Source organism: Carcharodon carcharias, chromosome 9 (assembly GCF_017639515.1).
Source record: "Carcharodon carcharias isolate sCarCar2 chromosome 9, sCarCar2.pri, whole genome shotgun sequence".
NCBI classification, from domain to species: Eukaryota; Metazoa; Chordata; class Chondrichthyes; order Lamniformes; family Lamnidae; genus Carcharodon; species Carcharodon carcharias.
In genome coordinates, this window is record NC_054475.1 from 167,757,598 (window position 1) to 167,784,906 (window position 27,309).

Sequence of the window (27,309 nt, forward strand, 5' to 3'; positions counted from 1 at the left end):
GGCTCAGTGTCAATTGTTTTTTTCTGATAATCACTCCCGTGAAGAACTCCGGGATGTCTTGTTACGTTAAAGGCACAATTTCAGTGCAGGTCGTTGTTGATTTGTAATGGTGATTTGAAACTTCTGTCCAGACGTCTCGCTGAGTTAGCTGCTGCTTGTTGTCTTGTACAGAATGATGTTCAAAGGGTAATAAAGGAGGGTGACCTGCTTCTGACCAACCTCATGGAGCCTGACGGTAATGCACAGAGTACGATGGAGAAGGATGGAGATCGAGCAACTGTGAAAAGGTGTGCGGTGAAGAGACGTTAAAAGGACCATGGGCTTGATTTCACTCGCTCTCTGGGAATCCACTTTGGAAAGCAGGCTCAAGGAGCTTTCAGGTTTTGTTAGGGATTCATAGGATCAGCAGGAAGCCTTTCAGCCCTTTTAGCCTGTTCTACCATTCGGTGAGATCATGGCAAATCTTTATCCTAAGTCCATCCATATGTCATGGTTCCATATCCTTTAATACCCTCACCTAGCAAAAATGGATCACCCTGAGAATAAAACTATTAATTGGCACTTCTGCCATGCTTTGTGTACGTTACCTGACTTTTTCTCCTGAAAGACCTGGCTCTGATTTTAAGGTTACGACCCTTGTCCCAAACTCCACCACCAGCGGAAGATGTTTCTTTCCATCTGCCCTACCAATTCCTTTTAAATCTTGAATATCTCCATCAAATCACCCCTTCACCTTTATAATCCAGTCAAACTTTTTCTTGACCGTTCCCTGGTGGTGGTTGAAATCTGAGAACGTTCTGTTGAATTCATACTTTGAAATAAGAAAATCCAATAAAACCCGTCCTATACAATGATTTGCTAACCTCAGATAGAGATTCATTCATGTTAAATATGTTGTTTTCTCCATGGCAACACTCTTTTCTCCTCTAGTATAAATTGTGGTGATTGTTTGAACTTTGGCATTCTTGCATTTGTCCTGATGAGTGCAGAATGAAAAACTTCAGCAACATGCCTCTCCTTTCAGCAATCTGCGGGGACAGAAAGCAAAAGATTTTTTAATGGGGTTAAGTGGAGTAACGAAGTTCATGTGCAGTGTAACTGCCAGCACAGATCTGTTAGGTTGAGTAGCCTGTTTCTGTGCTGTAAAAATTGCCTGTAAATGGGACTGAGTCACTTGAAGTAGATTTATTATCTTATCGCAGTTCTATTTCTGAACACAGGCTCCTTGCTCAGTTGCATGAGATGGAAACAGCGTTTGACGGCTTTTGGGAAAAGCATCTGCTTAAACTTGAACAGTGTCTACAGCTCTGGAGATTTGAACATGCTTTTGAAGAGGTAATTGCCTGATCTTTTAACAGAATTGATCAATATGCAAGATTCATCAATACATTTCTACCAGATTCCCTGGCTTAATTCCTCTGCTAACAATATCAGCTGTGGCTCAGTGGGTACCTCATCCTCCTCTGAGTCAAACGGTGGTGAGTTCAAATTCCACTCAAAAGGCATGAGCACAAAATCAGTCCACTACTGAGGGAATGCTGCACAGCTTCAGGTACCATCTTTCAGGTGAGAAGTGAAGCCAAGGCTTCATCTTCCGTCTTAGTTGAATGTAAAGGATCGCCTGGCAATATCTGAATAAGGGCAGGGGAATTCTCCCCATTGCCCCTCAACAAACATCACTAAAAAAACAGATTATCTCATTGGTACTTCATTGCTGTTTGTATCTCATTAGCTGACACATTCTCCTATGTTATAACAATGATTTTTTTGATGGTAAGTGCAGCATTTCAATTAATCTCCCTATGTGATAAGAGAAGAGAAGTAAATAGCTGGTGAGTCTTTATTTTTTAAGTAGTGGGAAGAGCGTCCTGCAGTCAGCGTCGCAGTGAAGCAGTCTGGGAAGAGTGTCCTGCAGTCAGCGTCGCAGTGAAGCAGTCTGGGAAGAGTGTCCTGCAGTCAGCGTCGCAGTGAAGCAGTCTGGGAAGAGTGCCCTGCAGTCAGCATCATGGTGAAGCAGTCTGGGAAGAGTGTCCTGCAGTCAGCATCGCGGTGAAGCAGTCTGGGAAGAGTGTCCTGCAGTCAGCATCATGGTGAAGCAGTCTGGGAAGAGTGTCCTGCAGTCAGCATCACGGTGAAGCAGTCCGGGAAGAGTGTCCTGCAGTCAGCATCATGGTGAAGCAGTCCAGGAAGAGTGTCCTGCAGTCAGCATCGCGGTGAAGCAGTCCGGGAAGAGTGTCCTGCGGTCAGCATCGTGGTGAAGCAGTCTGGGAAGAGTGTCCTGCAGTCAGCATTGTGTTGAAGCAGTCTGGGAAGAGTGTCCTGCAGTCAGCATCGCGGTGAAGCAGTCCGGGAAGAGTGTCCTGTGGTCAGCATCATGGTGAAGCAGCCTGGGAAGAGTGTCCTGCAGTCAGCATCGCGGTGAAGCAGTCCGGGAAGAGTGTCCTGTGGTCAGCATCATGGTGAAGCAGTCCGGGAAGAGAGTCCTGCAGTCAGCATCACGGTGAAGCAGTCCAGGAAGATTGTCCTGCGGTCAGTTTTTGTTGAAAATAACAAGACAGCGGGAGAGAGCGGCGGAGAGATCAACACCAGCACATGTGCAGGGAAGCTTCAAAAAGTGATGTCAGCAAAAAGGTAAGATCTGATTGGTGAGTAGTGGGTAAGTGTTTTTCTCCAGTTTTTTTCTCCAGTTTAAAATAGATTAAGCTAAGGAAAGGTAAGGGTTCTAGTTTTTATTTTTACTCTAACTTAAAGTAAGGGTTTATTTTTCAACTAGAGCCATGGCAGGGCAGCTCAGTCCTGTGTTATGTACTGCCTGTAACATGTGGGAAGTCCTAGACGCTCCCTGCGCTCTGACTGACCACGTGAGCAGGAAGCCCCACCAGCTGCAGCTACTTGAGCTCCGAGGTTCGGAGCTGAGGTACATCCGCGAGGCTGAGAGTTTCGGGGACAGCACGTTTTTAGATGTGGTCACCCCACAGCTTACGGAAGTGCAGACAGAGAGGGAATGGGTGACCATCAGTCAGAAGAAAGAGGTCAGGCAGGTAGTCAGGAAATCCCCGCTCAAGAACCATTTTTCTGTGTTGGAAAACGGTGAGAGTGACAGTTCCTCTGGGGAGTGCAGCCACGCTCATGGCACTGAGTGGCTCAGCTGCACAGAGAGGGGAGGAAAAAGAGGGGAAAAGCAATAGTGCCAGGAGACTCGATAGTAAGGGGAACAGACAGGTGTTTTTGCAGCCGTAGATGTGATTCCAGGATGGTTTGTTGCCTCCCTGGTGCCAAGGTCAAGGATGTCACTGAACGGCTGCAGGGCATTCTAAAGGGGGAGGGCAAACAGACAGAGATCATGGTACATATTGGTACCAACAACATAGGTAGAAAGAGGGCTGAGGTCCTGCAAGCAGAATTTAGAGAGCTGGGAAAGAGATTAAAAAACAGGACCTCAAAGGCAGTAACTTCTGGATTACTTCCAGTGCCACGCGCTAGTGAGTATAAAAATAGGAGGTTAGTCCAGATGAATGCGTGGCTGGAGAGATGGTGCAGGAGGGAGGGCTTTAGATTTCTGGGACATTGGGACTGTTTCTGGGGGCGGTGGGACCTGTACAAGGTGGACGGGTTGCACCTGAACCGGAATGGGACCAACATCCTTGCGGGGAGGTTTGCTTAGTGCTGTTGGGGAGGGTTTAAACTAACTTAGCTAGGGGATGGGATCCTGAGACGAGGTTCAGTAGTGGGAGATGCACAGCCAAAATTAGAAGAGAAAGCAAGTGAGTGTGGAAGGCATAGAAATTATAGGCCAGTTAAGGCAGAAGGGAGTTTGGCAAGAACAAAGAACAAAGAAAAGTACAGCACAGGAACAGGCCCTTCGGCCCTCCAAGCCTGTGCCGATCATATTGCCCATGAACTAAAACATTTTGCACTTCCAGAGTCCATATCCCTCTATTCCCATCCTATTCATGTATTTGTCAAGCTGTCTCTTAAACATCACTATCGTACCTGCTTCCACCACCTCCTCTGGCAGCGAATTCCAGACACTCACTACCCTCTGCGTAAAAAACTTGCCCCGCACATCTCCTCCATAGTTTTCCCCTCTCACCTTAAATCTATGTTCCCTAGTAATTGACTCTTCCACCCTGGGAAAAAGCTTCTGACTATCTACTCTGTCCATGCCACTCATAATTTTGTAAACTTCTATCAAGTCGCCCCTCAATCTCTGTCGCTCTAGTGAGAACAATCCGAGTTTCTCCAACCTCTCCTCATAACTAATAACCTCCAGACCAGGCAGCATCCTCTGCACCCTCTCCAACGTCTCCATATCCTTCTGGTAATGTGGCGACCAGAATTGCACGCAATATTCCAAGTGTGACCTAACCAATGTTCTATACAGCTACAGCATGACTTCCCAGCTTTTATATTGGCAGTAACCCTGCCAATGAAGGCAAGCATGCCATATGCCTTCCTGACTACCTTATCCACCTGTGTTGCCACTTTCAGTAACCTGTGGACCTGTACATCTAGATCCCTCTGCTCGTCGATGCACTTAAGGGTTCTGCCATTTATTGTATAATTCCTACCTGTATTAGACCTTCCAAAATGCATTACCTTGCATTTGTCCGCATTAAACTCCCTCTGCCATTTCTCCGCCCAAGTCTCCAACTGATCTATATCCCGTTGTATCCTTTGACAATCCTCTTCACTATCTGCAACTCCTCCAACCTTAGTGTCGTCTGCAAACTTACTAATTAGCCCAGTTACATTTTCCTCCAAATCATTTATGTATACTACAAACAGCAAAGGTCCCAGCACTGATCCCTGCAGAACTCCCCTAGTCACAGCTCTCCATTCAGAAAAGTACCCTTCTACTGCTACCCTCTGTCTTCTATGACTAAGCCAATTTTGTATCTATCTTGCCAGCTCACCTCTGATCCCGTGTGACTTTACCTTCTGTACCAGTCTGTCATGAGGGTCCTTGTTAAAGGCCTTACTGAAATCCATGTATATAACATCCACTGCCCTTCCATTGTCAATCATCTTTGTCACTTCCTCGAAAAACTCGATCAAGTTAGTGAGACACGACCTCCCCTTCACAAAACCATGCTGCCTCTCACTAAAACGCCCATTTGCTTCCAAATGGTAGTAAATCCTGTCACGGAGAATCTTCTCCAATAATTTCCCTACCACTGACGTAAGGCTCACTGGCCTGTAATCTCATGGATTATCCCTGCTACCCTTCTTAAACAATGGAACAACATTGGCCATTCTCCAGTCCTCTGGGGCCTCACCCATAGCCAATGAGGATACAAAGATTTCTGTCAAGGCCCCAGCAATCTCCTCCCTTGCCTCCCTCAGTACTCTGGGGTAGATCCCATCAGGCCCTGGGGACTTATCCACCTTAATATTCTTCAAGATGCCTAACACCTCTTTTTTGATCTCAACATGATCCAGGCTATCTACACACTCTTCCCTAGACAAATCGACTGCTAAGTCCTTCTCTTTGGTGAATACTGATGAGGAGTATTCATTTAGTATCTCTCCCATTTCTTCCGGCTCCACACACAGATTCCCACCTCTGTCCCAGAGTGGGCCTAACCTTTCCCTGTCTACCCTCTTGCTTTTTACATATGTATAAAAGGCCTTGGGATTTTCCTTAATCCTGGTTGCCAATGTCTTTTCATGACCCCTTTTAGCCCTCCTGACTCCTTGCTTAAGTTTCTTCCTACTTTCTTTATATTCTCCATGGGCTTCATCTGTTCCCAGCCTTCTAGCCCTGACGAATGCTTCCTTTTTGTATCTGACTAATCTCACAATATCCTTTATTATCCAAGGTTCCTGAAACTTGCCATGCTTATCCTTCATCCTAGCAGGAACATGCGGGTCCTCAATTCTTATCAACTGACGTTTGAAAGCCCCCCCACATGTCAGTTGTTGATTTGCCCTCAAACATCCGCCTCCAGTCTAGATTCCTCAGTTCCTGCCTAATATTGATATAATTAGCCTTCCCCCAATTAAGCACCTTAACCCAAGGAATCCTTTTGTCCTTTGGAGGTTGGATGGTATTTATTTTAATGCAAGGAGTCTGACGAATAAGGCACATGAGTTGAGGGCACAAATTAACACATGGAAGTATGATGTCATTGGTGTCACAGAGATATGGTTGAGAGAGGGGCAGGATTGGCAGCTCAATATTCTAGGATATAGGGTTTTCAGACGATACAGGGAAGGAGGCAAAAGAGGAGGGGGTACCGCAATATTGATCAAGGAATCAATTACAGCAGTAAGGAGGAATGACATCTTAGAAGGCTCCTCAAATGAAGCCATATGGATAGAACTGAAAAACAAAAAAGGAGCAATCACATTGCTGAGAGTGTTTTATAGGCCCCCAAACAGTCAGAGAGAAATAGGAGAGCAGATATGTAGGCAAATTTCAGGGAAGTGTAAAAATAATAGGGTAGTAATGGGGGATTTCAACTTCCCCAACATTAACTGGGTTAGTCATAGTGTGATAGGTTTAGGGGGAGCAGAATTCTTAAAATGCATCCAGGAGAGCTTTTTAAGCCAGTACGCAGAAGGTCCTACAAGAGAGGGGGCAGTCCTGGACTTAATTTTAGGGAATGAAGCTGGGCAAGTGTTAGAGGTATCAGTGGGGGAGCATTTTGCAGATAGTGATCATAACTCCGTTAGATGCAAAGTTGTTATGGAAAAGGACAAGGATGGGCCAGAAATCAGAGTTCTAAATTGGGGGAAGGCCGACTTTAATAAGATCAGATATAATTTGGCCAGAGTGGACTGGGAGCAGTTACTTATAGGTAAATCTGTGTCAGAGCAGTGGGATTCATGCAAAATAGAAATAGGGAGAGTACAGGGCCAACATATTCCAGTAAAGATAAAGGGTGGGACCAACAAATCCAGGGAACCTTGGATGTCGAGGGATATACAGGATTGGATAAAGAGAAAAAGGGAGGCTTATGGCAGATACTGAGGGCTCAAAACAGCGGAAGCCCTAGAGAAGTATAGAATGTGTAGGGAGGAACTTAAAAAGGAAATTAGGAGAGCAAAAAGGGGGCGTGAAAAAACATTGGCAGGTAAAATAAAGGAAAATCCGAAGTTATTTTACAAGTTCATTAAGAGTAAGAGGATAACTAGGGAAAGAGTTGGGCCCATTAAGGACCATAATGGTAATTTGTGTGTGGAGCCGGAAGACGTAGGTAGGGTTCTAAATGAATACTTTGTGCTGGTGTTCACAAGTGGGAGGGATGACGTGGGTATGGAAATCAGGCAGAAGGACTGTGATATAATTAAAGAAATTAGCATAGAAAGGGAGGAGGTTCTGAGTGATCTGGCAGGCTTAAAAGTAGATAAATCTCCAGGTCCGGATGCAATGTATCCCAGGCTGTTGAATGAGGCGAGGGAGGAGATAGCAGGGGTGCTTGCAATAATTTTCGATACCTCTTTGGCCACAGGAGAGGTGCCAGAGGACTGGAGGACAGCCAATGTGGTACCGTTATTCAAGAAGGGAGGAAGGGATAAACCAGGGAACTACAGGCCAGTCAGTCTAACCTCAGTGGTGGGGAAACTATTGGAAGCAATTCTGAGGGGCAGAATTAATCCACACTTGGAGATGCAGGGATTAATCAAGGACAGTCAGCATGGTTTTGTTAAGGGGAGGTCATGTCTGACCAATTTGATTGAATTTTTCGAAGAGGTGACCAGGTGTGTAGATGAGGGTAATGCATTTGACATAGACTACTTGGACTTCAGCAAGGCTTTTGATAAGGTCCCGCATGGGAGACTGATAACAAAGGTAAGAGCCCATGGGATCCAAGGCAATTTGGCAAATTGGATCCAGAATTGGCTGAGTGGCAGGAAGCAGAGGGTGATGGTCGAGGGATGTTTTTGTGACTGGATGCCTGTGTCCACAGGGATCAGTGTTGGGTCCCTTGCTAATGTGGTATATACAAATGATTTAGACTTAAATATAGATGGGTTGATCAGTAAGTTCACAGATGACACGAAAATTGGTGGGGTGGTAAATAGTGAGGAGGATAGCCTTAGATTACAGGAGGATATAGATGGGCTGGTCAGATGGGCTGATCAGTGGCGAATGGAATTTATTCCGGATAAGTGTGAGGTGATGCACTTGGGCAGGACAAACAAGTTACGGGAATGCACGATGAATGGTAGGACCCTGGGAAGTACCGAGGATCAGAGGGACCTTGGCGTGCATGTCCACCGGTCCCTTAAGGCAGTGGGACAAGTAGATAAGGTGGTTAAGAATATGAAGCATATGGGATACTTGCCTTTATTAGCCGAGGCATAGAATATAAGAGCAGGGAGGTTATGCTGGAACTGTATAAAATGCTGGTTAGGCCACAGCTAGAGTATTGTGTGCAGTTCTGGAGTCCGCATTCTAGGAAGGATGTGATCGCACAAGAGAGAGTGCAGAGGAGAGTTACCAGGATGTAAGTTGTTTTAGTTATGAGGAGAGATTGGATAGATTGGGGTTATTTTCCCTGGAGCAGAGGAGATTGAGGGGGGACATGATTGAGGTGTATAAAATTATGAGGGACTTGGATAGGGTACACAGGAAGGAACTTTTTCCTTCTACTTTCCCTTCTGTAGGGATCAGTAACCAGGGGGCATAGATTTAAGGTAAGGGGCAGGAGGTTTAGAATGGATTTGAGAGAGAATCTTTTCACCCAGAGGGTGGTGGGAATCTGGACCTCACTGCCTGAAAGGATGGTAGAGGTAGAAACCCTCATAACATTTAAGAAGTATTTGGATGTGCACTTGCGATGCCATGACATACAAGGCTATGGGCCTAGTGCTGGAAAATGAGATTAGAAAAGTTAGGTACTTGTTTGACTGGCGCCGACTCGATGGGCCGAAGGGCCTTTTTCTGTGCTGTAGACCTCTATGACTGTACAAATTTTATTAGCTAATAGATAGAGGAAAGGTGGGGCAGTTCCGACCCTGGGGGCGTAACTTATTACATGTGGGGACTCCAGGACATTTGCTGTGCCTGGATAACCATATGTTCAGCTACAGCAGCTCGTGCTCTGGGTTTCAGAGCTTGAACAGCAGCTGGCATCATTGCGGCGTCTCTTTGCCATTGAGAGCTTTGTGGATAGTATGTTTCTAGAAGTAGTCACCCTGCAGCTTAAGAACCTACAGGGAGAGAGGGAAATGGGTGACCGTCAGACAATCAAGAAGAAGCAGGCAGGTAGTGCAGGAGACCCCCTAAGTGTATCTCACTCTCCAAACAGTATTCAGTTCTGAGTACTGATGAAAATGATGATTCACCTGGGGGGAGTGCAGCCAGAGCCAAGCTCATGGGACCATGGCTGGTTCAGCTGTACAGGGGGGCACAAAGAAGACAGGAAGAGCAATAGTTATAGATTTGATAGGTAGGGGAGCAGATCATTGTTCAGGCAGCTGCAGACCTGAATCCAGGATGGTATGTGTCCTCCCTGGTGCCAGAGCCAAGGATGTCACTGACCAGCTGCCGAACACCCTGAGAAGGGAGGGTGACCAGCCTGCATTCATGGTCTACATTGTACCAACGGCATAGGTAGAAAGAGGGATGTGGCCCTGCAGTCAGAGTTTAGGGAGCTGGGTAGGAAATTCACATGCAGGAGGTGTAAAGTAGCACTCTCCGGAATATTCCCGGTACAATAATCAAGTGAGTATTGAAATAGGAGGATAAAGCAGATGAATGCGTGACTGGAAAGATGGTGCAGGAGGGAGGGCTTTAGGTTACAGGGATGTTGGGACCAGTTCTGGAGGAGATGGGAATGGCACAGGATGGACGGGTTGCATCTAAATAGAGCCAGGACCAATTTTCTTGCATGTCAATTTGCAAGTGCTATTGGGTAGGGTTTGAACTAACTTGGCCAGGGTGTGGGAACCGAGAGGTAATACTACAGAGGGATATCAAGGTGCAAAGAATGTTGGGAGAGATGATAGTACGAGAGTAGGAAATAATAAAGTGGGTTCAGCATAAGAGGGAAAGTAATAAAGTCTACATTAGGGTTACTGTAAATGTACTCAAATGTGTACAGTGTGGTAAATAAGATTGGTGAGTGGCACATAGCCGTGGAAGTACAATGTGGTGATAACAGAAACCTGGCTCAAAGAAGGACAGGACTGGGTACTAAATATCCCTAGGTACAAGGTGTTCAAGAAATATAGAAAAGGAAGGGTGCAGTTTTGTTGTTTGGTATAGTCGAGGGGCCACCAACTAGGTGGGGAAGACATAGAGGAATAAATTGGCAAGGAAATTACTGAGAAGCACAAGTAGTTATAACGGGGGATTTTAATTATCCATATATGGACTAGGATAGTAATATTGTAAAGGGCAGAGAGGGGCACAAGTTCCTAAAGTGTGTTCATGAGAATTTTCTACAGTAGTATGTTTCCAATCCAATGAGAAAGGAGGCATTGTTAGACCTCGTTTTTGGGAATGAGATAGGGCCAAGTAAATCAAGTGTCAGTAGTGGAACAGTTAGGAGACAGCGATCATTGTATCATATAGTTTAGGTTGGCTATGGAAAAGGACGAGGAGCAATGCAGAGTATGGATAATGAAATGGGGAAAAGCCCGCTCCAGTGGGATAAGAATGAATCTGGCCCAGATAAATTGGAATGAAAGATCAGCAGGCAAGACTTTGGGCTGCCTTTAAATGAAGAGATAGTTTCAGTAAGCCCAGTATATTCCCATGGGAGAGAAAGCTAGGGTGAACAAATCTAGAGCTCGCTGGATGATGAAAGAGATAGAGATTAAGATGAAGCTGAAGAAGTGTGTTTATGACAGACGTCAGTTGGATAATACGATTGAGCACCATACTGAATATAGAAGGTTCAGAGGGGAATTGAAAAAGCAAATAAGAGAGGTAAATAGAGAGTATGAGAAGAGACTGGCAGCTAACATTAAAGGGAATCAAAGAAGTCTTCTATAGGCGTATAAACAGTAAAAGGGTATGTAAAGGAAGGGTGAAGTTGATTGGGGACCAAAAAGGGGATTTGCACATTGAGGCAGGGGGCATGGCTGAGGTATTAAATAAATAATTTTTATCTGTCTTAAACAAGGAAGATGATGTTTTCCAGGTCCTAGTGAAAGAGGAGTAGTTCAGATACATGAAGGATTTGAAAAATTGATAAGCAGGTTGTATTGAATAGGCTGTCTGTACTTTAAGTTGAAAAGATGGTAAGGCCAAATGAGATGCATCCGATGTTACTGAAGCAAGTGGAGGCACTGGCCATAATTTTCCAATCTTCCATCAGGGCTGATGCCAGAGGATTGAAGAATTGCAAATGTCACACTCCTATTCAAAAAAAGGGTGTAAAGATAAGCCCAGTGTAGTATAAAGGGTTAACAGATGAGATATGCTAACATATGACACAGTTGATGGTGTACCGCTGACATCAGTCAGTCAAGTGTTAGACTCTCTGTGTAGAAACAGAGGGACCTCAGTTGGTATGTACATAAGTCATTGAAGGTAGCAGAGCATGTTGAGAGAGTAGTTAGTAAAACATATGGGGAAGAATTTTCCCCCCACCGATTGGTGGCATGCTGCCATTTTAAGCGGGAGGGCCAATTAAGGCCCACCCAGCGTGACGTCCACAAGGAGGCACTATGAACTCCCCATGGGGCGGGGGGATTCCCTAAGCCTAAGCCAAGAATGCGCTCTTTCGCTAAGTGCTGCCTCAGGGAGATTGGCGCCGAATTCAAAAATGTGAAAAATAGAAAAATAAAATTTCCCTGACATGTCCCCTCATGTGACACTGTCACATGAGTTGGGACATGTTCATCACTTTTAATTAAACTTTTATTAAATTTTTAAAAACCTACATGAAACCTCATCCCGCCCGTGGATGAGGTTTGATGCTTTTTCTGAAGCCCGCCAGTGCTCCCGGCCTACCTGACAACCTTAATGTTGGATGGGCAGGTCCTTTAACTACTTCAGTTTGTTTTTAAACGGCCTCAATTGGCCATTGATAGGTCGGCGGGTGCACAGCTGATTCGGCTGGGCCCCCGCCGACCTGAAAATTGCAATGATGCGGGGTAACGTGGAGAGTTCCGCCCCATGTCATCCCACATCACTTAACATGTTGGCGAGTGGGCCCCGCCCCCGCTTGCCAAACTCAATATCCTGCCCAAGGTATCCTAGGTTTTATTAATAGGGGCATTGAGTACAAGAGGAAGGAGGTCATGTTGAACTTGTATAAGAAATTAGTTAGGCCTCATCTGGAGCACTGCATTCAGTCCTGGGAGCCATACTTCGGGAAGGATGCGAAGGCATTGGAGAGACTACAGAGGAGATTCACAAGAATGGTTCCAGGGATAAACAACTGTAGCTATGAGGATAGATTGGAGAGGCTGGGTCTGTTTTCCTTGGAGAAAAGAAGGTTGAGAGCACTGTTGATAAAAGTATTCAAGATCCTGAGAGGTATGAACAGGGCAAATAGTGAGAAACTGTTCCCACTCAAGAGTACATCAAGAACTAGAGGGGACAGATTCAAAATAATGTGTGAAACGAGTAGGAGTGATGTGAGGATTTTTTTTTTTACCCAGAGGGTGTTTGGAGTCTGGAACGGACTTCCTGAAAGGGTGGTAGAGGCAGGTTCGAACGAGGTATTCAAAAGGGAATTGCTTTGCTATCTGAAAAGAAAAAAGGTGCAAGGTTACAGGGATGAGGTAAGGGTGTGGGATTAGGTAGAACGCTCCTTCATCGAGCCAGTGCAGACTCGATAGGCTGAATAGCCTCCTTCTGCACTGTAAAGATTCTGCGATTCTGTCACACATTTGTGTCAACATTTTCCATTGTACATGCCTATCTACACATTTATAATGAAAACTGCCAACGTAAACATGTCACAATGTGATTATGCCCTCCTGCCAGTGGTGGCACTGTAGTGTTGTGTCTCCCAGGTCCTCAGCTTGCCCTGTAGGGAAACTGTCTGCTCTCCTTCCCTACCTCCCAAATTGTCATCTTTTGCTATCAACTTTCAGCAATATCGTCAAAGTATGATTTAAAAATAAGGTTACATTATATGAATTAAAATGGGCAATGACTTATGATTGTCCTGTATCCTGGTCACATTATCTCCCAGCCTCTAACCCCGCCTCTACTTCTACTCCTTAGTCTTTGGAATTCTCTCCCCCAGAGAGCATTGGAGGTTGGGTCATTTAACACAATCAAGGCTGAGTTGTACAGATTTTTGATTGACAAGGAAGTCAAGTTTTTTGGTGTAAGGCAGGAAAGTGGAGCTAAGGCTATATCAGATCAGTCATGACCTTATTGACGGGAGAAGCAGTCTCGAGGGGCCGAATGTCCTACTCCTGCCCCTATTTCTTATGTTCTAAAGACTACACTTTGGTCCTGATTCTTCCTGTACAGCAGCAAAGAACTATAAGTGTAACACTTACATCCTATAAGACCCCCCCACCGTCACATTTTGTTTACTTTTTTCAGAGTTTCTTTTTCCCTTATTTGTCTCTTAAATTGTTCCTCTGTTCGTTGCCTTTCCCAGGAGATTATGCAGAAGTGGAGGGACTGAGAGGTGTCAAACCAATGACGCTTCAGGCACAATGAGTGTGTGGAAGGCCTGATGGGCCAGTTCTCCTCTTTCTGCCCAACATTGTTTATTAAATCACAGGAAGTTTATAGCACAGAAAGAGTCCACTTGGCCCATCGTGTGTGCACCGGCCAAAAAATGAGTCCCTCCAGCCTAATCCCACTTTCCAGTATTTGCTCCATAGCCATGTAGGTTATGGCACTTGAGGTGCATATCCAAATACTTTTTAACTGAGTTGAGGGCTTCTGCCTCTACCACCCTTTTAGGCAGTGAGTTCCAGATGCCACAAACCCCTGGATGAAAAAAATATTTCCTCATCTCCCCTCTAATCTTTCTACCAGTCACTTTAAATCTATGCCGTCTAGTTACTGACCTCTCTGCTGAAGTAAATAAGCCCTTCCCATCCACTCTATCTAGGCCCCTCACAATTTTGTACATCTCGATCAAATCTCCCCTCAACCTCCTTTGTTCCAAGGACAGCAACCCCAGTCTATCCAATCTTCCCTCATAGCTGCAATTTTCCAGTCCTGGCAACATCCTTGTAAACTTCCTCTGTACCCTCTCTCATGCATTACATCCCTTTTGTAATGGAGTGACCAGAATTGCACACGGTACTCAAGTTGTGGCCCAACCATTGTTTTATATAGTTCCAGCATAACCTCCCTGCTGTTATATTCTATACCTCGACTAATAAAGAAAAGGATTTCGAAAGCCTTTTAACCACCTTATTGACCTGTCCTGCTACCTTCAGGGATCTGTGGACATTCACTGCAAAGTCCCTCACTTCCTTTACCCCTCCCAGTAACTGCTTAATCCTTTGCCTTGTTTGAACTCCCCAAATGCATCACCTCACGCTTCTCTGGGTTGAATTCCATTTGCCACTTTTCTGCCCACCTGACCAGTCCATTGATATCCTCCTGCAGTCTCCAGCTATCTCCTCGCTATCAACCGCGCGACCAATTTTTGTGTCATCTGCAAGCTTCTTGATCATTCCCCCTTACATTGAGGTCCAAATCACTAATATAAACCATAAAAAGCAAGGGACCTGGTATTGAGCTCTGCAGAACCCCACTGGAAACAGCCTTCCAGTTGTAAAAGCATTTGTTTCCTCCCACTGAGCCAGTTTTTTATGTTGGTAAGACAGCCCTGTTGCTATAAAGTAGCACATACTTTAACTCACCACATTACTAGGTGATCTGGTATATACTCATGGGAAATATTTGAAGTTAACTACTTAAAAATAGGGAAAAATTCCCTAGTTCTCCTTTGCAACAATTTTCACATGTCGTCTTGCTGCCTGAGTGTGTTCAGTTTTAATTTGGTTCTGCAGGTAAAGGCAGCCTTGGATTTTTTAGCAGCTGAGGAAGGAGACATCCCAGAAACTGGCAACAGTGTAACTCACTCCAAACAAGCTCTTCGAGAATTGAGTAACCTTGATGAACAATCTCAGGTAAAGTAACATAGCCACTACAGCCGACAGTTCAATTGAACAGAGCCAAACCCTGTAAATATTAATCAGTAGAAATCAATGAGATTTCATATAATGTACAGCAGAGGCAGACCATTCAGCCCAGCCAGCACGTGCTGGTTTTTATGTTCCACATGGACCTTCTCTGACCCGACCTGTTTTATTTAAATGGAGAAAGATTGAAGAATCCTGCAGTGCAGAAGGATCTGGATGTCCTGGTACATGTATCCCAACAAGTTATCCTGCAGGTAAAGTGAGGAAGGCAAATGGAATGCTGTTGTTTATTGCAAGGGAAATGGAGTATAAAAGTAGGGAAGTTATGCTACAATTGTATAGAGTGTTGGTGAAACCATATCTCAAATCTCATGACCAAGAAAGGATATAATAGCATTCGAAGCAGTTCAGAGAAGGTTCACTCGACTCATTCCTGGGATGAAGTGGTTTTCTCATGAGGAAAAATTGGACAGGTTGAATCCGTATCTCTTGGAGTTTAAAAGAATGAGAGGTGATCTTATTGAAACATATAAGATCCTGAAGACTTGACAGGGTGGATGGTGAAGGGATGTTTCCCCTTGTGGGAGAGACTAGAACTAGGGGACACTGTTTAAAAATAAGGGATCTCCCATTTAAGATGGAGATCAGAAGAATTTTTTTTCTCTCAGAGAGTTGTTAGTCTGTGGAACTCTCTTTCCCAGAGAGCTGTGGAGGCTGGGTCACTGAATATTTTTAAGGCTGAGTGAGTTAGATTCTTGATCAACAAGGGAGTCAGAGGGCATAGGGGGCAGACAGAAAAGTAGAGTTGAGGCCACAATCAAATCAGCCATGATTTTATCAAATGGCAGAGCAGGCTCAAGGGGCTGAATGGCCTACTCCTGCTCCTAATTCATTGTTTGTATGACCATATCCCCCTATTCTCTCTCATATCTCCATGAAGCCTTTGAAATGCACCAGTACCTGCTGTTTCAACCTTTCCAATGGCTGCAAGTTCCACATTCTCATTATTCTCCAAAATTCCTCCCAAATGCTTTATTTGACCTTTTTTTTTAGCTATTTTCCAATTATTCCCCCAACCTCTTGTTCTGGATTCACCCACAATTCACCCACAAAAGGGGAAACAGTTTCTTCATGTCCATCCTTTTGTATTTCTTTATCTGGTCTCCTCTTAATCTCATCTCTAGGGAGAGAAGAAAATGCACCAGATATTCCAACTTATCATAACAAATGCTCAGTTTATTCATTCCTGCATTTTATGCTCCTATTTATAAAACCCCAAATTCCATTTTTATCTACAGGTCTATGTGGATTTGAGCCCTGAGGCCCCTCAGTTTATCCATATTCTTCATTGTCTTTCTGTTAAGTATACATTTCTGGGTATATTCCGATACCGATCCACATTTAATTGCATCTCCCTATTGTTTCTGCCAAACCTTCCCCTTTTGCAATCCTTCAGTCTGTTTTCAAATTCTCACAGTCCGTGTTTATTTCAAATTTTGGATTTGGGATTCTGATACCCAGGCCCACATCAATGTAAAGTATTGGGGACAAAAGTAAACAAGAACCCCTGTAACATTGCAGTTCCAACATTTCTCCACTTCAGGTAACATCCATTCAACTTAAATCTTTATCTTTATTCTTTCACGGGGTATGGGTGTCGCTGGCTGGACCGGCATTTATCACCCATCTCTAGTTGCCCTTGAGAAGGTGGTAGTGAGCCGCCTTTTTGAGCAGTTGCAGTCCCTGAGGTGTAGATACACCCACAGTGCTGTTAGGGAGGGAGTTCCAGGATTTTGACCCAGCGACAGTGAAGGAACTGTCTGTCAATCAGCTTTTGATTAATCCAATTATATTTCCCCTACTCTAAACGCTAACATTTTAACAAACCTCTGTGATGCAGAGCTTTTTGAACGTGTGCATTCAGTACATTCATTGTATTTCCCCCTAACTATCCAATAGGCTTCATATACAATCCTCTTGTAACCTGACTTGGAATTTATAGGTGAGCTGTTACTTTTTTTTTGCTCTTGGTTTATTGCAGAGTTTATTTCACAATCTCTCTAACCCAATCTCTCTCAGTGCTGGTAGCTACTTGTTTTTTTAACAACAATTGTTTCATAGTCATCATCAGACTTTTAAAAAACGTATTGAACTCAATTTTCACCATTTGCTTTGGTGGGATTTGAACCCAGGTTCCCAGAGGATTATCCTGGGTCTCGGGAATACTAGTCTAATGACAATACCCCCTCTGCACTGATCAGTTATGCACAGTGATCTTTTACACCTGCTCACTAAATTGATAGTAACTCAGGGTCCTACCTGTGTTCATAACCTCAGAAAGCGGTGGCTCAGTTGGTGGCACTCTTGCTTTGAGTCACAAGGTACTGGGTTCAACTCCCACTCCAGAGCTTAAGCATGAAAGTCAAGGTGAACATGCCATACACCACTAAGAGAAAGCTGCTGTCTTTCAGTTGAGTTCCTTTTTAAGTCAGTTGTTTCTTTAGTGTAATGGTCACATTCGTCTAACACGGGAAAGGTCCTCAGTTCAAAACCGGACAGAAACATTATCGAAACTTGCTCGTTTAGAGTGAGGAAAATTGGCGTAGATTAGGTTAATATAATCTGGAATGTTCTGCCAGAAAGCGTGAGGGAAGTGAGCTAACAGTAACTTCCAAAAGAGGATTGGATAAATCCTGAAGAGGGGAAAATTTTCCGGAAGGAAAAGCAGTGAAAACTGAGAAATAGGAGCAAACTGGTTCAAACTGGTCTTGTATATCTCAAAATGGAACACAGTAAAAACTGGGAAAAAGAGCACTGGTCCAAACTTTTTTTTTCCTTTCTTGGTTGCAAGGCTATGGAGAAAGAACAGGGGAGTGGGATTAATTGGATAGCTCATTCAAATTGTTGGCACAGGGACATGAGCTGAATTGGCTCCTCCTGTGCTATATTACTCTACGTTCATGTAGAATCAAATGATGGTCCAACTATCACCAGAGGACCAATTGCTGCTGATGCTTTCTAACAATTTAAACAGAGTGTGTTCTTCACAGGAATTAATTGGGAACGCCCAGGTTCTGGTCTCGCAAGGTAACCAGTTGATTGCCAATCGCCATTATGCAGAGGATTTAATCCGTGAGAAATGTAACGAGCTCCGTCATTGCTGTGATGACTTAGTTGATGAAATGAGGAGCAAATACATCACCCTTAACAAATCACTGGAACTGCACACCCAGCTGCAGCAGGTAAGTTATCTCGGAGTTTTATTTATTACAGCCCGTCCTTTAGCTTATCTGCATCAACATTAAAATCTATTGAGTGCCTGCAAGCTTAGTTGTTTGGACTGTCTAGGAGATCCAAGTTTAGACCTCAGCTTCACCCAGTATCTGCAATAGAATGTATGAGCAAAGAGACAGGTATAGGGAAGGAAATCTGCCACCTTTACCTGGTCTGGCCTACATGAAACCCCAGACCCCACAGCAATGTGGTTGACTGTTAACTGCCCTGTGAAATAGCCAAGCAAGCCACTCAGTTGTAACAAACCGCTATGAAGGCCAAATGGAATGAAACCGGACAGTCCACCTGGGATTGAACTAGGCACCAGAAATGAAAATGGCAAATCCAGCCCTGTTGACCCTGCAGAGTCCCCCTTACTAATATCTGGAGGCTTGTGCAAAAATTAGGAGAGCTGTCCCACAGACTAGTCAAGCAACAACCTGACATGCCATACTTATGGAAACATACCTTACAGATCATGTTCCAGACACCACCATCAGGACAGACCCACCAGAGGTGTTGGCACAGTGGTATATAGTTGAGAGGGAGTTGGCTTGGAAGGCCGCAACATCAGCTGTGGACCCCATGAGACTTCATGGCATTAGGTCAAACATGGGCAAGGAAACCTCCTGCTTATTACACCTACTGCCCCCACCACCGCACAGCCACCCCCCCCCCCCACCCCCCCCCCCAAGCTCTCAGCTGATGAATCAGTACTCCTGCATTTTCAACGCTATTTGGAGGAAGCATTGAGGGTGGCAAGGGCACAGAATGTACTCTGGGTGGGGGGGCTTCAATGTCCATCACCAAGAGTAGCCACTACTGATCAAGCTGGCCAAGTCCTAATGACGTAGCTGTTAGATTGGGTCTGCGGCAGCAGATGAGGGAACCAGCAAGTGGGAACAACCTACTTGACCTCATACTCAACAACCTGCCTGCTGAAGATGCATCTGCCCATTGACAGTATCAGTAGGACTGACCACTGCACATTTCTTGTGGAGGCGAAGTCCCATCTTCACATCAAGGATACCCTCCATCATGTTGAGTGGCATTACCACTGTACTAAATTGGATAGATTTTGAACAGATCTAGCAACTTAAGACTGGGCATCCATGAGGCGCTGTCGGCCATCAGTAGCAGCAGAATTGTACTCAAACACAATCTGTAACCTCATGGTCTGACATATCCCCCACTCTACTATTACCATCAAGCCTGGGGATCAATCGTGGTTCAATGAAGACTGCAGGAGGACATGCCAGGAGCAGCACCAGACATACCTAAAAATGAGGTGATAACCTGGTGAAGCTACAACAGAGGTCTACTTAATGCAAAGCAGCATAAGCAGCAAGTGATAGAGAGAGCTAAGTGATCCCACAACCAACGGATCAGATCTAAGTTCTGCAGTTCTGCCACATCCAGTCGTGAACGGTGGTGGACAATTAAACAACTCACTGGAGAACGAGGCTCCACAAATATCCCTATACTGAATACTCAAAACGTTAACTGTGTTCCTGTCCGCAGATGCTGCCAGACCTGCTGAGTTTTTCCAGGTATTTTTATTTTTGTTATCCCTATACTGAATGATGGAGGAGCCCAGCATATCAGTGCTAAAGATAAGGCTGCAGCATTTGCAACAATCTTCAGCCGGATGTACCAAGAAGATGATCCATCTCAGCCTCCTCCGGAGGTCCCCAGCATCATGGATGCCAGTCTTCAGCCAATTCAATTCATCCAACGTGATATCAAGAAAGAGCTGAAGACACTGGATACAGCAAAGGCTGTGGTCCCTGATGACATTCTGATAATAGTACTGAAGACTTGTGCTCCAGAACTTGCCGCGCCCCCTAGTCAAGCTGTTCCGGTACAACTACAACACTGGCATCTACCCGGCTATGTGGAAAATTGCCCAGGTATGTCCTGTACACAAAAAGCGGGACAAATCCAACCCATTGAATTACCACTTCATCAGTCTACACTCGATCATCAGCAAGGTGTCATCGACTGTGCTATCAAGCGGCACTTACTCAGCAATAACCTGCTCACTATGCTCAATTTGGGTTCCACCAGAGTCACTCAGCTCCTGACCTCTTTACAGCCTTGGTCCAAAAATTAACAAAAGAACTAAACTCAAGAAGTGAGGTGAGAGTGACTGCCCTTGACATCAAGGCCGCATTTGACCAAGTGTGGCATCAAGGAGCCTTAGTAAAATTGGAGTCAATGGGAATCAGGGGACAACTCTCCACTGGTTGGAGTCATACCTAGCACAAAGGAAGATGGTTGCGGTTGTTGGAGGTCAGTCATCTTAGTCCCAGGACATCACTGCAGGAGTTCCTCAGGGTAGTGTCCTCGGCCCAGCCATTTTCAGCTGCTTCATCAATGTCCTTCCTTCCATCGTAACTTCAGAAGTGTTTTTTTTCGCTGATGATTGCACAATGTTCAGCACCATTTGCGACTCCTCAGATACTGAAGCAGTCCATGTCCATAAGCAGCAAGACCTGGACAATATCCAGGCTTGGGCTGACAAGTGGCAAGTAACATTCATGCCAGGCAACGACCATCTCCAACAAGAGAGAATCTACCATCTCCCCTTCTCATTCAATGGTATTACCATCGCTGAATTCCTAACTGAATCCCAGCTTCCTGGGGGTTACTATTGACCAGAAACTGAACTGGACCAGCGTATAAATATTGTGGTTACAGGAGCAAGTCAGAGGCTGGGAATCCTGTGGTGAGTAACTCACCTGCTGACTCCCCAAAATCTGTCCACCATCTTCAAGGCACAAGTCAGGAGTGTGATGGAATACTCCCCACTTGCCTGGATGAGTGCAGCTCCAATGACACTCAAGGAGCTTGAAACTATCCAGGTCAAAGCAGCCCGTCTGTTTGGCACCACCTTCACCACTCCTGCACAGTAGCTGTAGTGTGTACCATATACAAGATGCACTGCAGGAGTTCACCAAGGCTCCTTCAACAGCACCTTTCAAACCCGCTTCCTCTGCCACCTAGAAGCACAAGGGCAGCAGATGCACGAGTACACCACCACCTGCACCCTCAAGCCACACACCACCCTTTCTTAGAAATATGTCACAGCTCCCTTACTGGTGCTGGGTCAAAATCCTCCCTAACAGCACTGCAGCGGTTCAAGAAGGCAGCTCACCACCACCTTCTTGTGGGCAATTTGGGCTAGGCAATAAATGCTGGCCTAGACAGCGCTGCCCACATCCCTTGAGCAAATATGAAAGGAAAAGGTTGGCAGTATTGACAGTCAGACTGATACCAAGAAGCTCCTCATAAAAGATGTGGGCTGGGAAATTTATTGGAATTCTCCTCACTCCACTCCCACAACCTTAGCAGACATGTTGGAAACCCTAAGGCCTTATACTTTGGCACAGCAGCTGTCAGTAGAGAGTTGTGGTTCATTGGGATGGTCCTGAATCATCTGTCTACATTGATGTTGCCTTCCTGTTGACCTATCCACTAGGCACTGTGGTCCAGCCTGATTTTTCAATGAGTGTGAAGAGCCTTTTGTTTTTGAAATATTTCTTCTTTCACTGAGAGGCCACTAACCTTCCAAGAAAATGACTGCAATGTTGAATCATGTCAAGTGTTCTAATTTATTATTAATAGAATGATCCTCTTATTTGCCAACTGTACTTCTTGAACTTAGAAACCATTGTTGGTGCCTACCTTACACCCAATCTGCCCTCTTGTGCATCCCTCACTACCCTTGCCCCAACATTGGTGGCTGTGCTCCCATCTGTCTCGGCTATAAGTCTGTAATCCACCCCCCACACCAAACCTCTCTGATCCTATCCTTGCCTCTCTCTCCTCCCTTGTTGTTTTTTAAAGCCTACCTCTTTGACCAACCATTTAGTCACCTGTCCTGATATCTCTCTGTGTGGCTCAGTGTCAGTTTATTAACAGATTCTGCCCCTGTGAAGCACCTTGGGATATTTTACTATGTTGAAAGCGCTATGTAAATAGTTGTTGTTGTGATGTTAGCAAACAAATTATTTAACATAAAATAAAAGCAAAATACTGTGGATGCTGGAGATCTGAAATAAAATCCTTTAACATCCTCTATTGTAAAGCAGGGTTTAACCCTTTCAATAGCAGACAGCTAACTTTGTATAAACCCTTAGAATCGTCTAATGGTAGAGCTAAGAAAGAATTCATTCGGTCCATCAGGTTTACACCACCTCTTTCAAAGAACAATTCAGTTACCCTATTCTCCCACCCTTTCCCCATTGCCCTGCATTCGTGTCTGCTTTGAGTGTTTAGCCAATTCCCTTTTGAATGTTCTTATTGAATCTGTAGCCCTAATTGCCCAATCAGGTAGTGCATTCTTGGGATATGGTGCCATAGTTGTAATGTCATTGGACTAACAATGCAGGGGCATGGGTTCAGATCCTTTAATACAACAGCTGGTGGGGTTTAAGTTCAATTAATTAATAAACATAAATTAAAAAACGACTAAATGCATCTCTGCTCATATACCCATAATTTATAAAAATAGCTCATCATTCCAAAAGGTGTGATAGTAGGATTGACAAGTGGCAAGTAACGTTCATGCCTCACAAGTGCCAGGCAATCTCCAACAAGGGAGAATCCAACCATCACCCTTTGATATTCATTGGCATTACCATCACTGATCCCCCCACTATCAACATCCTGGGGGTTACCATTGACCAGAAACAACTGGGCTAGCAATATAAATACTGTGGCTACAAGAGCATGTCAGAGGCTAGGAACTTTGCAGCAAATAACTCACCTCCTGACTCCCCAAAGCCTGTCCACCATTGACCGGGCACATTCTGGAGTGTGATTGAATATTCTCCACTTGCCTGGATGAGTGCAGCTCCTACAACACTCAAGAAGCAGAGCACCATCCAGGATAAAGCAGCTCGCTTGATTGGCACCACATCCATAAACATTCACTCCTCCACCACCGACACACAGTAGCAGCAGTATGTACCATCTACAAGATGCACTGCAGAAACTCAACAAGGCTCCTTAGACAGCACCTTTCAAACCCACGACTGCTACCATCCAGATGGACAAGGGCAGCAGATAGATGGGAACCACCTGGAAATTCCCCTCCAAGCCATTCACCATCCTGACTTGGAACTCACCATACCTTCACTGTCGCTGGGTCAAAATCCTGGAACTCCCTCCCTAACAGCACTGTGGGTGTTCCTACACCACATGGACTGCAGCGGTTCAAGAAGGCAGCTCACCACCACCTTCTCAAGGGCAAGTAGGGATGGGCAATAAATGCTGGCCTAGCCAGAGACGCCCATGTCCCATGAATGATTTTTAAGAAGTGCCATAGAAAGATGAGTTAGATGGCTGAAAGGGCAAAGGGCCATCTTTAATAAGGAGCACTGGAGGGCAGCATGATGAGAAATGAGAGCAAACAGTTTTCCAAGGCGAAGAGGGTGAGAATGCTCGCGGGACAGTAACACAAAATGGCCAAGAACAGATTGGCTGCCTATTTGACACCCAAGACCAATTTTCCTCACTGTTGACTTCAACAAAAAGGACAAAAACAAAATAGATGTAGATGTTGGAAATCTGAAACATCTGGATGATGAGTCCACAGTGTTTTTGGGGAAATTTCTTAAAGCAGCACCTTCTGGAGCTAAGCAGAGAGCAGGCTATACTAGAGCTGGTAATGTGCAGTGTGACGGGATTAATTAATTACCTCATAGTGAAGGAGTCCCCAGGTAGCAGTGGGATCATAATATGATTGATGTTCACAGAGAAGAGTGGATCTAAGACTAGTGTTTTAAACTTAAATAATTATGAGAGCATGAAGACAGAGCTGGCTAAAGTGAACGAGGAAATTAGCTTAAGGGATAGGTCAGTAGAGATGTAGTGGCAGACATTTAAGGAGATCTTTCAGAATACTCAGAAAAGATACATTCTAATGAGAAAGAGAGCTTCTAATGGAAGGACAGACCATCCATAGCTAACTAAACAAATTAAAGATAGTATCTTTGGACAGAATATGAAAAAGAGCAAAGAATAACTAAAAGATTAATAGGGAGGGAGAAATTTGAGTATGAGAGAAAGCTAGCTATAGATATAAAAACAGATATAGTTTCTACAGGTATTTAAAAAGAAAAAGAGTAAGCAAAGTGAACATTGGTCCTCTAGAGATTGAGAATGGGGAATTAATAATAGAAAATAAGGTAATAGTGGATGAATTGAACAAATATTTTGCATCGGTCTTCACCGTAGAGGATACAAATAACATCTGAGAAATAAGTGTGAATCAGGTGGTAAAAGGGAGGAAGAAAATAAAAATAATTACAATCACCAGGGAAAGGGAACTGAGAAAATTATTGGAGCTAAAAGCTGACAAGTCCCCAGGTTCTGATGGGTATCAACTTAGGGCCTTAGGAGAAGTGGCTGCTGAGACACTAGATGCATTGGTTTTAATTTTCCAAAGTGCCCTAGATTCTGGAATGGTCCCGACAGATTTAAAAATAGTGAATGTGACTCCTCTATTCAAGAAAAGAGGGAGACAGAAAGCAGGAATCTACAGGCCAATTAGTCTAACATCTATTTTCTGGGAAAATGCTGGCACCTATTATTGAGGAAGTTATAGCGGGTCACTTAGAAAATCTCAGCACAATGAAGCAGAGTCAACATGGTTTTGCAGAAGGGAAATCACGTTTGGCTTATTTATTGGAATTCACTGAACAGATAACAAGCAACGTGGATAGAGGGGAACCTGTGGATGTATATATGTAGATTTCCAGAAAGCATTTGACAAGGTGCCACATCAAAGGTTACTATGCAAAATAAGAGCTCATGGTGTAGGGGGTAACATGTTAGCAAGGATAGAGGATTGGTTAGTTAACAGAATACCAAAAGTAGGCATGAATGGGTCATTTTTGGGTTGGTAAGATATGATGGGTGGAGTGCCACAGGAATCAGAGCTGGGGCCTCAACTATTTATAATTTGTGTCAATGACTTGGATGCAAGGTCCAAAAGTATGGTTGCTAAATTTGCTGATGAGACAGAGATAGGTAGGAAAGTAAGTCGTGACGAGCACCGTAAGGAGCCTGCAGAGGGATATAGACAGGTTAAGTGAGTGGGCAAACATTTGGCAGATGGAGTATAACGTGAGAAAATGTGAACCTGTCCACTTTGGCAACAAGAATAGAAAAAGAGCATATTATTTAAGTGCAGAGAGATTGCAGAACTCTGAGGTACAGAGGGATCTGGGTGTCCTGGTAGGTGAATCACAAAATGTTAACATGCAGGTACAGCGAGTGTTTAAGAAGCCAAATGGAATGCTGTTGGTTATTGCAAGGGGAATGGAATATAAAAGTTGGGGTGTTTTGCTCCACTTGTACAGGGCATTGAGGAGACCACATCTAGAGTACTGTGTACAGTTTCGGTCTCCTTATTTAAGAAAGGGTTTAAATGTGTTAGAAGCAGTTCAGAGAAGTCTTGCACAACTGTTGCCTGCGAAGGGAGAAGGTTTGTGCAGGTTGGGCCTGTCTCCATTCAAGTTTAAAAGAATGAAAGGTGATCTTATTGAGACATATAAAATCCTGAGGGGACTTGACAAGGTGGATACTGAAAGGATGTTTCCCTCCTGGGGAAGATTAGAACCAGGGGACACAGTTTAAAAATAAGGAGTCTCCCATTTAAGACAGAGATGAGGAGAAATGTTTTCTCTCAGAGGGTCGTGAGTCTTTGGAACTCTCTTCCTCAGAGAGCTGTGGAGGCAGGGTCATTGAATATTTTTAAGGCAGAGGTAGATAGATTATTGGCTAGCAAGGGAGTCAAAGGTTATCGGGTTGGCGGGGGGTGGAATGTGGAGTTAAGGCCAAAATCAGATCAGCCATGATCTTATTGAATGGCGGAGGAGGCTCAAGGGGCTGAATGGCCTACTCCTGCTCCTAATTCATCTATTTAGATGGGGCAATGAGCCCAAATCCGGCACTCACTCTTTTCCTCACTATCAGCAGAATGTTTTTCTGATGAGTTGTGATTCTAATTGAAGGAGACAGGAACAAGCCGGGTCTAAATCTGGAAGAACATCATTGCAATTCATGTGGATAGCTCTGGTTCTGTCCTACTTACAGGTTCTGCAATGGTGTGATGAAGGTGCTTACCTCCTCGCCTCTCAGCCCATGGACAAGTGTCAGTCACAGGAAGGAGCAAAGGGAGCTCTACAAGAAATCGAGAAGTTTCTAGAAAACTCTGGAGACTACCTGCAGTGTGACACTGAAGAATTATACAATGAGTTTGGACCCATTCTCACGACACCCATTAAGGTATTTAATGATGCCAAACCTTGTGCTACATGTATTATTGATATCTGGCAGTGTAGCTCAATGTTATGACCACAGCAGATGTTAATTGTTGCGTAAACTAAATCCCAGAGGGAAATTTGGCTTACAAACCATACCTTTTTTTTATATATTGTGAAAACAGGAAGAAAACGTACTGACCTCAGCTGCAAGAAGTCCAGTAACACTTCTGGGATTTTAAAAATTATAAGTTTTATTTTGGATGTTTAACTATAAAAATCCAGTAATAATACGCTAGGCACACTGCTGTAGCTTCAATAAAGGCATACCACACTCTTGAACTCCCACGCTGCTGTTGAAACCAAGACTGCTTTTTGCAGGCCAATACTTTTCTGGCTTGACTGGATGGCTGATTCAAACTTCTCCCAGCCTAGAGCTGTTTCCAGGAAATCTTCCTCACATCCCTAATAGGCTACAGCTAACAGCCAGCAGCTGCCAACCCCTTTAAGCTTTCAACAGTAACTCTTAAAATACCTTTTCCCCTCTTTCATTTCAGGTTCCATTGTTCTTACACCTCTTTGAAACTTAAATCGTTCCAAATGTAAAACCTTTCATGTTTCTATTTTGACTCTGTTTTCAGGTCAATAAAATGTAATATATCCTCTTCTCTTTACACATGGAACTCCTGTAAGATGCAAAAATATTTCCTGTCATCTCTGACTTAACTTT

General features: G+C 44.4%; 1 protein-coding gene across 2 annotated transcripts in view; it reads left to right on the top strand.

Annotated features, from left to right (window-relative positions):
• mcf2a (MCF.2 cell line derived transforming sequence a) overlaps positions 1–27,309 on the top strand; it is a 204,617-nt gene that overhangs the window by 107,642 nt on the left and 69,666 nt on the right. For both annotated transcript variants that reach the window (XM_041196456.1, XM_041196457.1), the window contains exons 8-12: positions 172–287; positions 1,221–1,335; positions 14,902–15,021; positions 18,084–18,275; positions 26,413–26,604. In XM_041196456.1, the coding sequence (XP_041052390.1) occupies positions 172–287; positions 1,221–1,335; positions 14,902–15,021; positions 18,084–18,275; positions 26,413–26,604 (735 nt within the window). The remainder of the gene's footprint in view (positions 1–171; positions 288–1,220; positions 1,336–14,901; positions 15,022–18,083; positions 18,276–26,412; positions 26,605–27,309) is intronic.